The 15,006-nt window shown below is 38.8% G+C and overlaps 1 protein-coding gene across 2 annotated transcripts in view; it reads left to right on the top strand.

Moving 5' to 3' along the window:
• The window catches only part of Aftph (aftiphilin), a 68,710-nt gene that overhangs the window by 20,548 nt on the left and 33,156 nt on the right, over positions 1 to 15,006 (top strand). For both annotated transcript variants that reach the window (XM_038328241.1, XM_038328233.1), the window contains exon 2: positions 3,480 to 5,431. In XM_038328241.1, the coding sequence (XP_038184169.1) occupies positions 3,512 to 5,431 (1,920 nt within the window). In that variant the 5' untranslated portion in view covers positions 3,480 to 3,511. The remainder of the gene's footprint in view (positions 1 to 3,479; positions 5,432 to 15,006) is intronic.

Raw genomic sequence — 15,006 nt, 5'->3', positions numbered from 1 at the left:
TGGCTGTTCTTACAGAGGTCCTGAGTTCAATTCCCAGCAACCTCATGGTGGCTCACAACCATCTATAATGAGATTTGGTGCCCTCTTCTGGCATGTAGGCATACATACCAGAATACTGTATACACAATACATAAATAAATCTTTTAAAAAATTACATTTATTTTATACAGTATTTCATAGATTTAAATTTAGTTACTGGTGAGTTATTAATTTGTCAGAAACAGTACTCTGTTTATTCATAATTCTTAACATTTTTCTGTGTTGGTATGTGAGCATCTGTTTTGGGGAATGATCTTTCACTTTTAGGTGAGGTCTTCTTAGTGAGCAGCTTTTCCCTAGGGCTCATTATAGCACAAATTCTAATTGTTCTTAATAAAAACCTAGAGTCAGATATTAGGGGTTGAAAGCTGAGAGATCAGAGAAGCAGTGCAGCCGGCCACTAGAGAGATCTTTACCTCAGACTGAATCCTCAGACTGCATCTTCAGACTGCATCTGAGCTCCTGCCTCCTGTCACCTTATATTCCTCTCTCCAAACAGCCATATCTTGACTCTTCCTCCCTAGTACTGGGATTAAAGACGTGTGATCCCAAGTACTGGGATTAAAGCTGTGATCCACCACCTCCCAACTCTGTTTCTCTTTTAGACTACATTAATTTCATGTAGCCCAGAGTGGCCGTGAACTAACATAGATCCTCTGTTTTCCAGGTGCTGGGATTAAAAGTGTATGCCACCACTGCCTGTCCACCAGTGGCTTAGGTCTGCACTCTGATCTTCAGGCAAGCTTTATTTGTTATATTACAAACAAAGTATCACTGCAGCTCAATCCTCAGTGCTGTGTAGAGGAGAGAAGCTGCAGTAACAAGCTCTGCCTGCTGTGCTGGATTACCTTCCTGCCCCTTCCCTGAAGCCAGGGCTGCAGACCTGCATTTCTGTGCTCCAGTATGCTTTTTAGTTTTCCTATGTATTTTCATTGATTCTCATATTCACTTTTTCTCCTTCCCTACCCTTCATCATCTTTTTTAGGTGGGAACTGGCTATGTGGCCCCAGTGAGTCTAGAATTTCCTATGTAGTCCATTCTGGCCCCAAATTTAGAATCCCCTACAACCTTATTCATGCTTGGATTGCAGGTTTGAGCCACCGGGCCTGACACTGTGAGCTCTTTCTTGATTCCTAGAGTTCTTTCTTTCTCCAGAATAGAGTTGCCCTTTCTCATTCACAGGGCTACGCATAAAATAGTTTTATCATCTTCCCCCTGCCCAACCCTTGCTTTTTAAAATATAAAATTGCTCATTTTATATTATGTATGAAGTTTTTGCCAAGATGTTTTGCTTACATGCATGTGTTTGTGCTTGGTGCCCAAGAATATCAGAAGAATGCATCAGATACCCTGGAACTGGAGTAATGGCTAGTTGTAAACTACCGTGTGGGTACTGGGGATTGAACCTGGGTCTTCCACAAGAGCAATAAATGCCACCTCTGCAGCCCCAGCCTTTGCTTTTAATATGAGGTCTCATTTATTGGTCTTTACACAAAGGATCGAAATAGCGCTGGCAGGTTTACTTTAGGAATTAAGTACATAAAATACTATAAGTTAATGAGTATGGGAAGAATATCCATAAATTTACTTGGGTCTTTATACAGCAAAATAAGTTTTAAATTTGTTTCTTTTAGTGTTCTTTCTAAGTACAAAAGTAGAGGACAATAAAAGTAAATGTTTATTAATTCAAGCTTGTATGATAGCAAAATAAGAAAATTGCAGATGAGAAGATTGCAAATTGATTTGTTATTATAAAAGTGAATTTGAAAAAGTAGTTTCTCAATTTTTTTTAAATGAAGTTGAGCATACTATGTGACCCGATGTTCACATTACTGGATAGCTGTGCCTTAAAGAAATGAAAACTTAGGTTCTTGGAGCAATCTACATGTGTTAAATGTGTGTTTTGCTCGTGATCTTCTCAGTCTATGATAAAGCCATGACAATAGAGTCCATGATGAGTCAAGACATTTGCCCTGTGGTTGTTGGCGGCGTCATCATCAAGGGAACATGGGTAGAGTATGTGTATGAGAATCCTACAGTTTTTCACATCTTCTGAGCTTTGAACTAATTCAGAATTAAAAGTTATCCGAAAGTTGGCTGGAGAAATGGTTCGGAGGTTAAGAGCGCTGGCTGCTCTTCCAGAGGTCCTGAGTTCAAGTCCCAGCAACCACATGGTGGCTCACAACCATCTGTAATGAGATCTGGTGCCCTCTTCTGATATGCAGGCAGAACACCTATACATAATAAATAAAAATGCTACAGTCTTGGGAAGGAGATTCTATTTACTTATTTTTTAAAAAGTTATCCAAAAGTCAACTTGAGCCAGAAATAAACATTGGAAAGCAAAATGAAGGACATAATTAATAGTAGTTATTAGAGATAAAATAATTATATACATAATGTTTTACACACACATATGTATGTAAACACACACACACACACAGAGAGAGAGAGAGAGAGAGAGAGAGAGAGAGAGAGAGAGAGAGAGAGAGAGAGAGAGAGAGAGAGAGCGCTCATACGGATCTATTAGGCAGACACTGAGTCCCCAGTAAATTTGAGCAATTTTTAAAAGATAGGAGAGTACCCGAGAGAAAATTTTATAGGTGTACTTTTATAAGTATATGTTCAAGATTCTCTGAAATCACAGCTTGGTGTTAGTAACACACACCCTTAATTAATCCCAGTACTTGGGAGGCAGAGACAGGAGGAGCTCTCAGATTGAGGCTAGCCTGGTCTACAGAAGCTTTCCAGGATAGCCAAGGCTATACAGAGAAACCCTGTCTTGGGAAAAAAAAAAAAAAGAAGAAAGAAAAGAAAAAGATCCTCTGAAATCCCAAAATTTCATTGTTTTGCCAAATGCCTCCAGTAATAAATGCTAAAAAATTAAGATTAAAAAACATTTTACCCAACAGAAAAAATAGTGCTTGCCAAAGCACAAGAACCTGAATTTTATCACAAGAACCCAAGGGCATAAAAAAAAAGTCAAGTGGAGCTGGAGACAGATGTTTCTGATGCTGGCCAAGTAGCCTAGCTAACTGCTTGGCAAATTCTAGACCAGTTAGAGGCCAGGTCTCAAAAACAAAAAGGTGGGTGGAGTTTGAGTAACAATGCATGAATTGCACCCAGAAGCACACATGCACCTGTATCGCGCGCGCGTGTGCGCGCACACACACACACACACACACACATACACACACACAACACATACACAGAGCAGAACAGTATTCTTCATGGTTTTGGTGGTAGTGGGTTTGGTTTGTTTAGTATTTTGAAATTAATGGCCAGATTGACTAGCTGTGTATCTGAGGGTGACGTTAGGAGTCCTGTGTGCACTTCCTAAGTTACCATGCCCAGATAACTGTCCTGTTTTTAAAGCAGCTTGAAATATCTGTTATATCTCATCTCTTCTCAACAACAAAAAATGATTTTTCTTTTTTTAGGCATAAATTAATTATTGGAAAGCTGCTAGACAATGGAGCCAGACATCATTCGAATGTATTCTTCATCTCCCCCACCGCTAGACAATGGAGCAGAGGATGACGATGAGGATGAATTTGGGGAATTTGGTGGATTTTCAGAAGTCAGCCCTTCTGGTGTAGGGTTTGTTGATTTTGATGCACCAGATTATACTCGTCCTAAGGAAGACTTTGTACCTTCAAACCATTTTATGCCAATTCACGATTATTCAGAAAATGTAGATAGCCTTACAAGCTTTAAGTCCGTTAAAAATGGTAATGATAAGGATATCACTGCTGAACTTTCTGCTCCTTTGAAAAATCAATCTGATGTTGTACTTTCTACCACCAGCAAAGAAATGATTCCATCTAAAATTTTAGAGACTTCCATCGATGGCATGGAAAGCCTGGGAGATTTAAATAAAGTAATGATACAGGGGCCAAACACTGGGCAACCCAGAAGTTTCTCTCCAGGAGAGTTTAGAACTGATGCAGACATCGTTCATCAAACCAAGCAGTTAGAGAGCTGCAATGGTGAAAAGCCTCCTTGCCTGGAAATTCTAACAAACGGGTTTGCAGGTTTAGAAACTGTAAATCCTCAGGGAACAGAAGACCTGGACTGCGTGGCTGATTCAAGGAGATTGAAACCTCATAGTCCTCGTGGCACTGAGTGTGGTTTAGAGTCTGCATCTAGTCCTGCTAAGGAATTTGCAGATTTTGCTGCCTTTTCCCAAACAGAAAGGATACAGCTAGAAGAAGTAGAATGTGCAGTTTTAAATGATGGTGACGCACTGACCATTCAGGAAAACAACAGAGTCAACGAACTGAACTCTATGAAGGGCATGTCTGTGGGTAGAAGCTTTGAGGATGAAGGAGTTACTGATGGAGAACATCAAGTCTGTGTTTCAGAGGTCCATGTGATAACTGACAGAGATCTCCATGTTGAAAAACAACACCTTCAAACACTGCGACAGGATGAATTCTTAAATTCAAGAATTCAGTCTGAGGCTTGGAACTTGGTAGACTCAACTGAAAATTCAGAAGCCATTAGGCGGGACCAGTGTAAAACTGAGGAAAATGATTTATTTGCTTCTAAATGTGCTGACTTATGCATGGATTCTATTAAAACTTCTGATGTTAATGAAGTTGATTCTTCCAAAGAAGAAAATAGAAAGTTTACTAATTCCAAAAGCCCGAACCTTGATCCCACAGAAGAAAATATTTTGGATGATTCAGCTGCAAGCATAAAAAATGGTGACAGTGGTAACGACTTTGTGACTTGCCACGATACCAATGAAGATGATTTTGGCGACTTTGGTACAGCCAGTGGCGCCACTCCACCTTTTGTTACTTGTACTCAAGATTCAATGAGTGATATCACTTTTGAAGAGACCTCGGAACATTTTCTACATTTTAGTGAGCCAGGTGACGATTTTGGAGAATTTGAGGATACAAATGCTGCTTCTTGCCAAGAGGAAATGATATTTACTGAGTCCAACCTAAAACAAACCTCTGGTAGTTTGTCAGAGGAAGATCAGTTGGCAGGAAAGTCTGCTGGAAAAGACAGTGAACCTGACTCAAACCTGAAAAATGGTCAAGACAGTGAATTTGGAGATTTTGATTCTGTGCCAAATACTCAAGACAGCAGTAGCGCTTTTCAGGACTCTGATGATTTTGCTGACTTCAGTTCGGCTGGTCCTAGCCAAGCTATAGACTGGAATGCTTTTGAGGATGAACAAAAAGATGGTTGTTCTTGGGCTGCCTTTGGAGAGCAGCAGGCTACTGAATCCCACCATCGAAAGGAAGCCTGGCAGTCACACAGGACAGATGAAAACATTGATGCTCTGGGAGCCCCTAAGATGCACAGCATCCCTTTAGCGACTTCCAAAGGAACAGTTGCCAGTGGCCATTTGCAGGATTCAGCCACTTCAGTTCAGGTATTTACTAATTTCCTCTATTTTTAATAGCGTGCTGATTGCCAGGGAAACTTCTAATACAACTTTTAAAAATTAACTAAATACCTACTAAAGGGGTTTCTGTATGAAATATGATATTTGCTGGCCTGGTTTAGAGATTAGAGTTTTCACAACCTTTGAAAGTTGTAAAATTGCTATCATGGGGAATTTCTTAGTTAACAGAAATGCATCAATTTAAATTATTTATTAATAATGTTTGTTTTAAATATTAGCCATATTCCTTCAGTTTTATCTTTACAGTGATTTTAAAGAAGGTTGTCTTTTTTTAACTTTAGAGTTTAAAAAAGGTCATTTAACTATGTCCCTTAAAAATTAAAGTACAGTTTGATTACAGGAGAGAGCTAATGGGATTTGAAACCTCATAATTTAACAGCCACAAAAAGATCACGCATAAGATAAATTAAGGTTTAGCCCAAGAATAAGAAGTAACTGTGGCTTATCTTACTGTGGTTATAGTAATTTATTTATAGTTTCTTGCTTGTGTGTATATGTGGTTTTTGTTTTGTTTATAGCTATTCTTAGGGAGTAGATGTAACTGGGAGAATATCTTTACCACTCAGCACCTGTGTGCAATTCTTTCTTGTTCATACACTTTCAGAAAAGATTCATTAATATTTATTTTGACCTAAAACATCCCCTGTAGTTGTAGCTTGGTATCAGTTTCCCAGTCCTGAGTTGTTCTCTGTACTAGTTCTTACCATTAGTCAGCCCAAGTTGTAAGGAAAAGGGCATTCTCTGGGGAAAAAGTCTCTTCTTTATAGTGGCGATTGATGTAGGCATCTTGTCCACAGGCTTGTTTCTCATAGTAGCGCTGTCTACTGGTTTTACAGTTGTCTCTTGCTAAGAAATTCGTTTTCAACTAGACCTGTCTCCGAAGTCTGTTAACTGAAATGATTCTACTTCACTGCTTTGACAGCTTTGATACATGTGGTGTGACCAGTTGACACTCAGAGCTTCTCACTTTTTCTGGACTCTGAGTGTCTGAGTAGTTTGTTTGCCAGTTCAGTTATTGCACGGCTCAGCTAGTGTATGGTATTACTGCTTAATAATTTACCATTGAGGAAAGCCTTATAATTCTAACAGCAAATTAACTAATTTTAATACAAAATGAAGACTGCTGCTTTGACCTAGCCCTTTTCCTATTTAGTTCATTGCAGTAAAGTACGGGGTGACAGTGGTGCTGGATGATCTTTAGTTTGTAGTCCGAGAGCTTTTAACATCATCAGATGATGAGTTTCTAAAAGTATAACCACTTCAAATGGAAATTTCTTGCATCATATATGTTGAGTTTGTTTATATATAATTTAATAATTGAATATGTATATACATAATACATGTATCATATATGGGCTTCATTGGAATATGACATGTGATGTTGCATCTTGACAGTCTCGTGAAAGCTTTATGGTTTGGGATAATGAGTGGAAAATGTACAGAAAGAATTTTGTTTTGTTAAAATGTAAATTGCATAGAAATAGCAAAAATACAAAGTTTGCTGAAATCTTTTGGGCCAGGCTTCATACTTTGATAAATGGGGAATGGGACCTGCAGAATTTTAGAGGTCGACGTAGAGTGGGAGAGCAAACACCGAAGCTGTTTGTGAAGGCGGCCAAGGTGGGGATGGGTTAGCCTGCTGGTAGACAGTCAGTACATACAGATCAGACAGGGACGTTCCTGGCCTGCTGTTCTGAAGGAAGCTGGCCTGGACTTTGCTACCTGGACTTCATGTTCTGCTGAAAACGTACATTAGTCCTAATCTTGCCCTTTGAGGGAGGATTATATTCGTTAATGTTTTTCTTAAAATGTCTCCCAGCTGCAGCGGCTTTCCTTATCAGTCTTCTAAGTGCTGGGTTGCAAGCGCCAGCCACCACACCTGGCCAGGAGTCCTGATTAAATGGCCAAGGAGCCTTTTCAGCAAAAGTTTATATTTATAACATAAGCATTGATTTAACACTGAGCTTTTGTAAAACTAAATATTACTCAGAATGTTACTTGAGAATTTAGGTCATTGGTAAATACTAAGATTTTCTTCTAGAAGGAAGGCCATGAAGTTATTTTTTGTTACTAGCCATCCAGCTGCTATTACTGAAAAAAGGTTATTAGATGAAATTCGAGACCTTTAAAAATGAAGGGAATGGAGCTGGAAAGAGGCTCAGCAATTGAGAGAACTGCTCTTCTGGAGTACACAAATTCAGTCCCCCGCACCCGTGCCTGTCACTCCAGTTCCAGAGGGATCCACGCCTCTGGACTCCTTCAGCACCTGTACTTATTAAGTACACATAAGTCACACATACATAAATTTTTTTAAAAAAAATAGTGTTGGAGCGATGGCTCAGCCATGAAGAGCACTGTCTCCTTCCAGAGGACCTGGGTTCAGTTTCCAGCAACCACATGGCAGCTCACAACTATTTAATGCTGCTCTTCTGGTGTGCAAATGTGCATGCAGACAAAATACCCATATACATAAAATGATAGTAAGTAAGTAAATCTTTAAAAACAAAAAACACCAAATTTTTAAGTAAGATTTAAGATTTTGGCCTTATGAGTCTTTGTTTACTAAGTATTTGGTGAATTGGTTTTGTTGTTGTTGTTTTTACTGTTTGGCCCTCAGAAAATTTGTCATTCTGGCCTTTAATACCAAGTAGAAGTGTTGTGTTAGATTTGTCCAGAAACTGTGCAGAGGGAACTAATTGTCTTTTCCAGAACATGGTAAATATTACGATGGTCACTCTTTTATAGTTTGAAATTAGGGATTGATAAGTGTATAAGTGTAGCTTGTATTTGATATCTGACTTACTCTTTAATGGTGATAAGGCATAAGGTGTCCTCTGAAGTGGAAGATTAGATTACTTGGATTTTAAATTTCTTAACATAAGACTTGGTGTTCTATTGCAATAGAAAAACCAGGATTTCATCATAAGCAAGAAAGAAAAACTAATTGGAAATAAACTGAGGAGATTTTAACAGGTGCCTTAAATACAAGGTACTTTAAAGAAATGTGTATTTCAAGTGGCAAACGAACCAAGTCTACAATCCCAGGAGCCATGCCACCCGTGCCTCTGAGAAGCCAAGCTACACTTTCAATACACTAAACTTCCTGAGTTTTGTTTGTTTTTACAATTCTCGGGATTCAAAATAGGACCTTGTCTGTGCTAGGGATCATTCTATCACTGAGCCATATCCTTAACCCAATATGCCCTTTTTATAATCTGTGTCATTTATGAAATAGAGATGTATCATTTAAGGAAATGGATGTATAGATAGACTAGGTAGAAACAATGGGGTGTGTGGAGGGGAAAGGAAGAAGGAATAAGTACATAGTAGATAATGCACAGTAAGCTGGAGACCACGAAAGCTATAGTTCTGGTGTGAGTGTGAAGGCCTGAAAACCAGGAGAGTGTTGTGTGTTCCAGAATGCAGTTCAGGTAAGAAGACAGGAAAACTGGTATCTTTAGACAGAAATTCTATGGTTCTCAGGTTTTGTTTTTTCTTCTCTTTGGGTCTTTAATTGGATGCAGCCCTCTCATCTTAGGGAAGGCAGCCTGTTTTAGTCAGTTTATCAACTCCTATATTAAATTTCACCTAGAAATATCCTCATGTTTGACCAAATATCTGGGTGTCTGATTGCCTCATCAAGTTGATGTTCAAAATTAACAGTGAGTAAACATACTGTTCAGGATGTTTGAAGACTTGTAACCTGTCCGTGGTTAAGACATACCATAAGGAACTTTCTATGTTAAGTAATATGTGTAGCTTATGTGCATCGGAAAACAAGATGAAATGGCTGCCTGCACACCCAGGGTCCCTACCTGCAGACAAAGACGGGACAGTAGTGGAAATGAGTCACACATGATGCTTTATCCTCTTAGATGAATTAAACTTTCAAGTGATTAATCATTGTCACTTTTCCAGAATTCAGTTTGGTTTTAAAATATAATTATAGAGACATTCAAGATAATGAAGGGCTCTGATAGCAAATTATATATGAGAAATGAGAAAACTGGGGAAGATAGAGAAGAAAAGCCAGTGGTATAGCTAGTGCCACATTATGACTTTTTTACAAATCCCTTTATCATAAATAATGCTTAAAATTCTGTTCTATAACTTGAAATAGCAGTGAGTTTATTCTTATGTAAACATAATACTGCATAATATTAACTATTAAAACATTTTCATGGACTCCAGTAAATATTGTGGGCCCTCATAACAGTTAATAAGTGTTATGCCTTCTGTCCATCTTAGCTCTAAGCATATTATAAAGATTAAAAGCAAGCCTCTATAGTGCCTCTAAGAGTTTATACTAACTCCCCTTCAGCAGCTTCTCTGTCTCATGACATACAGTAAAAAGACCTGAGAGATGTGTTAATAAAGTGCTTGTGATCTCAGCACTGGCTGGGAGGGGAGGCATAGAGACAGACAGGTTCCTAGACTCCATAGCCAGCCAACTGAGCCAACTCCTTTAGCCCTAGATGCAATGAGACCCAGTCTCAGCAAGCCAAGTGGTCTGCATATGCACATGCATCCTCATGTGCATGTGCACACACAAGATTTAGAGAATACTGGTGCTTGAAAATGCTTGTGAGGCTAAAGTTGTACTTACAGCAGCACTCAGCGCATTGATTTTGTATACAGTAAGTGCTCAGTAAATGTTAGCTGTTCCTGAATAACCTCAAACTTTTTAGAAAACAACTGTAAGTAGCTAGAAAGATGGCTCTGATATTAAGAGCACTTGCAGAACATCTGGAAAGATGACAAGTGGTTGACATTTGGTCCTCTTGGAGAGGACCCTGGTTTGTTTTCCAGCACCATTTGGTGGCTCATATCTGTCTGTAATGCCAGTTCCAGGAATCCAGTGCCCTCTTCTGAGGGCACTGGGCATAGGCATGGTACACACACATGCATACGAGCAAAACAATAACACCCAAAATAAAAATAAATAAATCTTTTAAAAACAGTCATGGTGACATGCACCTTTAATTCTAACATTTGGGAGGCAGAGAGGCAGCTGGGTCTGAATTTAAGGCCCAGCCTTGTCCACATAGAGAATTCCAAGCCATCCAAGGCCATCAAGAAATGCTGTCTCAGAAAAAGAAAAGAATCGGTGCAGTGGTGGCGCACACCTTTAATCCTAGCACTCAAAAGGCAGAGGCAGGCGGATCTCTCTGAGTTCAAGTACAGCTTGTTCTGCAGCTCTAGGACAGCCAGGACTACACAGAGAAACCCCGTCTCAAGAAATAAATAAACAAATAAATAAAAGGGGGGAGCAAAAAGTACTTGCTGCTTTTGACAGAGGATCCAAGTTTGCTTCTTAGCACCCACATTGGGTGGCTCAACCATTTGCATCTCCTGCTCCAGGGATCCAGTGCCCTCTTCTGGCCTCTGTAGGCACCTCCATACATACACATAACACACACATAAACCTAAGTAAATCTCTTTTGGAATAAAAAGGCCATCCTTCATAGTACAGGAAATAATGTTAATAATTAGATTAGATTAACAATGGAGAGGAAAGGGGGATAAATCAGGATTGATTGCATTGGTTTCACTCTAGTTCTGGTTGTTACCAATATATTCACCTTCCAGGTTACTCAAAGCAAATCCCCTGTTCTTTTCTCATAGCTTTCCCCAGTAGGCTCATTTCTGAATGAAAGTTGACTTGTGTACAAGTTAGCAGACCTCCTTTACTGGCTTTATAGCATTGGACACCAGTAGAGAAAATTCTGACACTTGCATTGCAGAGCATTCTGAATTTTTAATTATACCCTTTCTTAACATGTTTAATGGCCAAATATACTACTATATGCCAGGCTTGGAATTAGTACATGTGGAAAATGGGATGATACAACTGAATTACATACGCGGTTGGTATTTAGCTAGCCAGCCACCAGTTTTCTTGTTCCATACAGTATATTATCATCACCCTAATCTAATGCTAGAAATATTTGAATGGTACATACAAATCAGGTAAACAAATACTTTGTTGCAAAGAATGTAGTCAGATCTGGATTAAATCCTTGGTTCTTAGCATATCATTAGTAAGATTAAAGATCATTATTAATGATCACAGGTTCTCTGAGCTTCAGTTTGTTTATACCATGGAAATAATAACCTTTATCTGGTGATGTTGCTTTTTTAAAATACTTTTATTTTTGATACTATAATGTAATTACATCATTTATCTCTTCCCTTTCCATCCCCCAAACCCTTTCTATACTTCTCTGTGCTCTCTTTCAAATTTGTGGCCTCTTTTTTTAATTGATTGTTGTTGCATACATGTATGTATATGCATACATATTCCTAAATACATAAATACAACCGTCTCAGTTTGTCATATATTCCGTGTATGTATGTGTTCAGTGTTGATCGTTTGGTATTGGATAACCAATTAGTATATTCATCTCTGAGGACAATTATTTCTCCCACTCTCAGCATTCCTTCATTGCCACTAGTTTTTTGGGTTTTTTTTTTAAGGGTTGAGGCCTCATGTTGTTGACTCTCCCCACCCTACCCCACTCTAGTCCTCTTTAGCATGCCTGTTGTCCTTGTCAGCTCTGGTTTAAGCAATTCTGTTTTAAGACTTAATGGGTGTAGCTTCTGACATTACTAGGAGACACAGTTTCACAGCAAACGCCCTGATCCTCTGGCTCTTAAAATCTCTCCACCCCCTCTTCTGTAATGTTCCCTGAACCTTAGGTGCTGCAGTTGCTTTGTAAATATATCCATTGGAACTGGTCTCTAGGCTGCATTTTCATAGATTGTGGTTTTCTGTGGTGGTCTCCATCTGTTGCAAAGAGGAGTCTCCTTGATGAGGGTAAGATAGTACAATTACCTCTGGGTATAAGGACAAACATTAAGAATGTAGTTAGAGAGTATTCTGCTTTAGTAAAGTAATTGTAGGTTCTCATCCAGAATCCATGATTTCACTATCTGTATGTAGTTGGCTAGGTTTCTAGTACCAAGAATGATTTCTGTCTTGTTTGGTGGATCTTAAGTCCAATTAGAAAGCTGTCGATTACTGCCAAGGTATGTATGTCATTACGCACCCTTTGGGATATTATGCCATGCTGGTCAGTGATGTAAGTCAATGGTAGCATAGTTGGGTAGGACTCTGGGTTGCTTCCTATCTTTGAAAGTTTGTATGGTGCCTTCTGGTACCATAGAAGCCAGTACTCAGGGAGGAGGCATTTCAGGTCAGTTCCAGCTTATGGGCCTCTGGACCCTGCATCTGAAGTACATGGTGTTTTCAGCAGTAGAGACTTAATGTTCTACCTCTGGGAGACAAACAAGGACAATTGCAGTAAATAGCCTGTAATAAATAGCCTGTAAGGGAGTCTCTTGAACAACTCTGACTAACAACTCAAAGCAGGGCTTCTCATGCCTGATGTTGGCATTTTTGTTTGATGGTCTTTGTGTAGCATTGCTTGACCAGATGAGAAAATTTCATTTAAATTATATAAGTATATTTATACACAGACTCATATATTATAAAGCTATTTTTAGGTAGATAGTAATATGACTCCATATGTATTTTTTTAGACATCCTGTTATTTTACCCTCTTCTTCTATATTCCCTCTCCCCCTTCCCTAATTAGAACCTCTTCTTTTGCCCACCCTGATATTCCCCTCTCTATTGTTCTCTAATCTTCCTATCCTAGCAATAGTAGTATTTTATTTTCCTGGTTTCTGCAGTGACTCCAGGGTATACTATGACATCTAAAGATTTGGAGCTAGGGCTCGCCATTGACAGAGAACATGTGACATTTGTCTTTCTGGGTCTGGGTTACCTCACTTAATATCATATTTTATAGGTCCACCCATTGATCTGCAGAGTTCATGCTTTTTTCTTTCCATTGTGTATATGTACCACGTTTTCATTATTCATTCATTGGTTGAAGGGCATTTAGGTAGTTTCCATTTCTTAGCAGCAGTGAACATGGCTGAACAAGTAAATATCTGTGGAGTAGGATACTGAGTCCTTTGAGTGTACTCCAAGGAGTAGTTTGGTTAGGTTATATGAGTTGTGTGGTAGATTTATTTTTAGCTTTTTGAGAATTCTCCACACTGATTTGCAGAATAACTAGACCAGTTTGCAAGCTGCTGGGATTTCTATTAAAAGATTTAGCATATAATACATTTCGAACATCAAACATAGCATAATACACAGAATGTATTCAGCTGTTGTTACCAGTATATATTATAATAGGATCAACATACCAACCTTTGCATGTAATTTAGATAGCATACAATAAGAAACTTTTGTAAGTACAGCAAGTCTTAAATCAAAATGAAGTGCTCTTTAAAATCTCACATATGCACTGATTTAGTTATCCTCTTCCCAGCAGTGTTCAGGATTTAAGAATTAAAGACACAGTCTGTCCCTTCAAAGCCCCTGTAATTTTCAGGAGCTCAGTTTGAAACTGCTTTTATGGTCAGACAATGGTGGCACACGCCTTTAATCCCAGCACTCAGGAGAACAGAGACAGGTGGATCTCTGAGTTTGAGGCCAGCCTGGTCTACAGAGTGAATTCCAGGATAGCTAGGGATACACAGAGAAACCCTGTCTCTGAAAACAAAACAAAACAAACCCTGTTTTCATGACAACAAATACAGTGATTTGAAGTTGAAATTCAACCTCCCCACTTACTTAACATTTATGTGGCCATAGGCAAGTTAATGTAACTTCTTAGTGCTCCGTTTTTCTCATCTAGAACGTGGGTATAATATTGTTACTTCTGGAGCTGGAGAAGTGGCTCAGTAGTTTAGGAGCACTTGCTGCTTCTACAGAAGACCTAGGTTTGGCTCTCAGCACCCACATCACATGGCTTATAAACACCTGTAACCCCAGGCAGCTGCATGCACATGGTGCATAATGTATAATTACTTCCAAAATGCTTCTGTGCCTTAAATGAGCCAATATTTGTAAAGCATGTAGAATGATGGCACATGGCAAGTATGATGTAATGTAACTATGATTTATTAAATAAAAACTATAATACATTATATCAGGCCTTTTCAGTGTCTGTGTTCAGAGAATGAATACCTTTGGTCTTTTGCTAAATTTAGTTCCTCACTTTTCTGAACTGGGTTATTGTAGACAATTTTCTTGTCCCCCCAGCTGCTTTCAAGTAAACATACTGAGCTTATATTACAAATGTTCAGTCAATAGCTCAGGCTTATTACTAACTAGCTCTTATATTTTAAGTTAACCCATATTCCTTATTAACACTCTGCCACATGGCATCACCTTTATTTGCATGACATGTTCATCTCCTGTTCCTTCTGCACCTGGCTGGCAACTCTTCTGTCTCCGCCCTTCCTCATCCCATCATTCTTAGTTTGACTTTCCTGACTAACTTTATACTGTTCAGCTATTGGCCAGTCAGCTTGTTTATTAAGCCAATCATGGTGATATATTTTTACACAGTGTACAGATGTATTATTCCATAGCATTCCCCCTTTTTTGCCTAATTAGGAAGGTTTTAACTTTATTAGCATAGTAAAACTATATACAACAAAAACAGTTATCAAGTGGGAAT

Source organism: Arvicola amphibius, chromosome 1 (assembly GCF_903992535.2).
Source record: "Arvicola amphibius chromosome 1, mArvAmp1.2, whole genome shotgun sequence".
Classification (NCBI taxonomy): domain Eukaryota; kingdom Metazoa; phylum Chordata; class Mammalia; order Rodentia; family Cricetidae; genus Arvicola; species Arvicola amphibius.
This window is presented reverse-complemented; position numbering and strand designations above follow the sequence as displayed.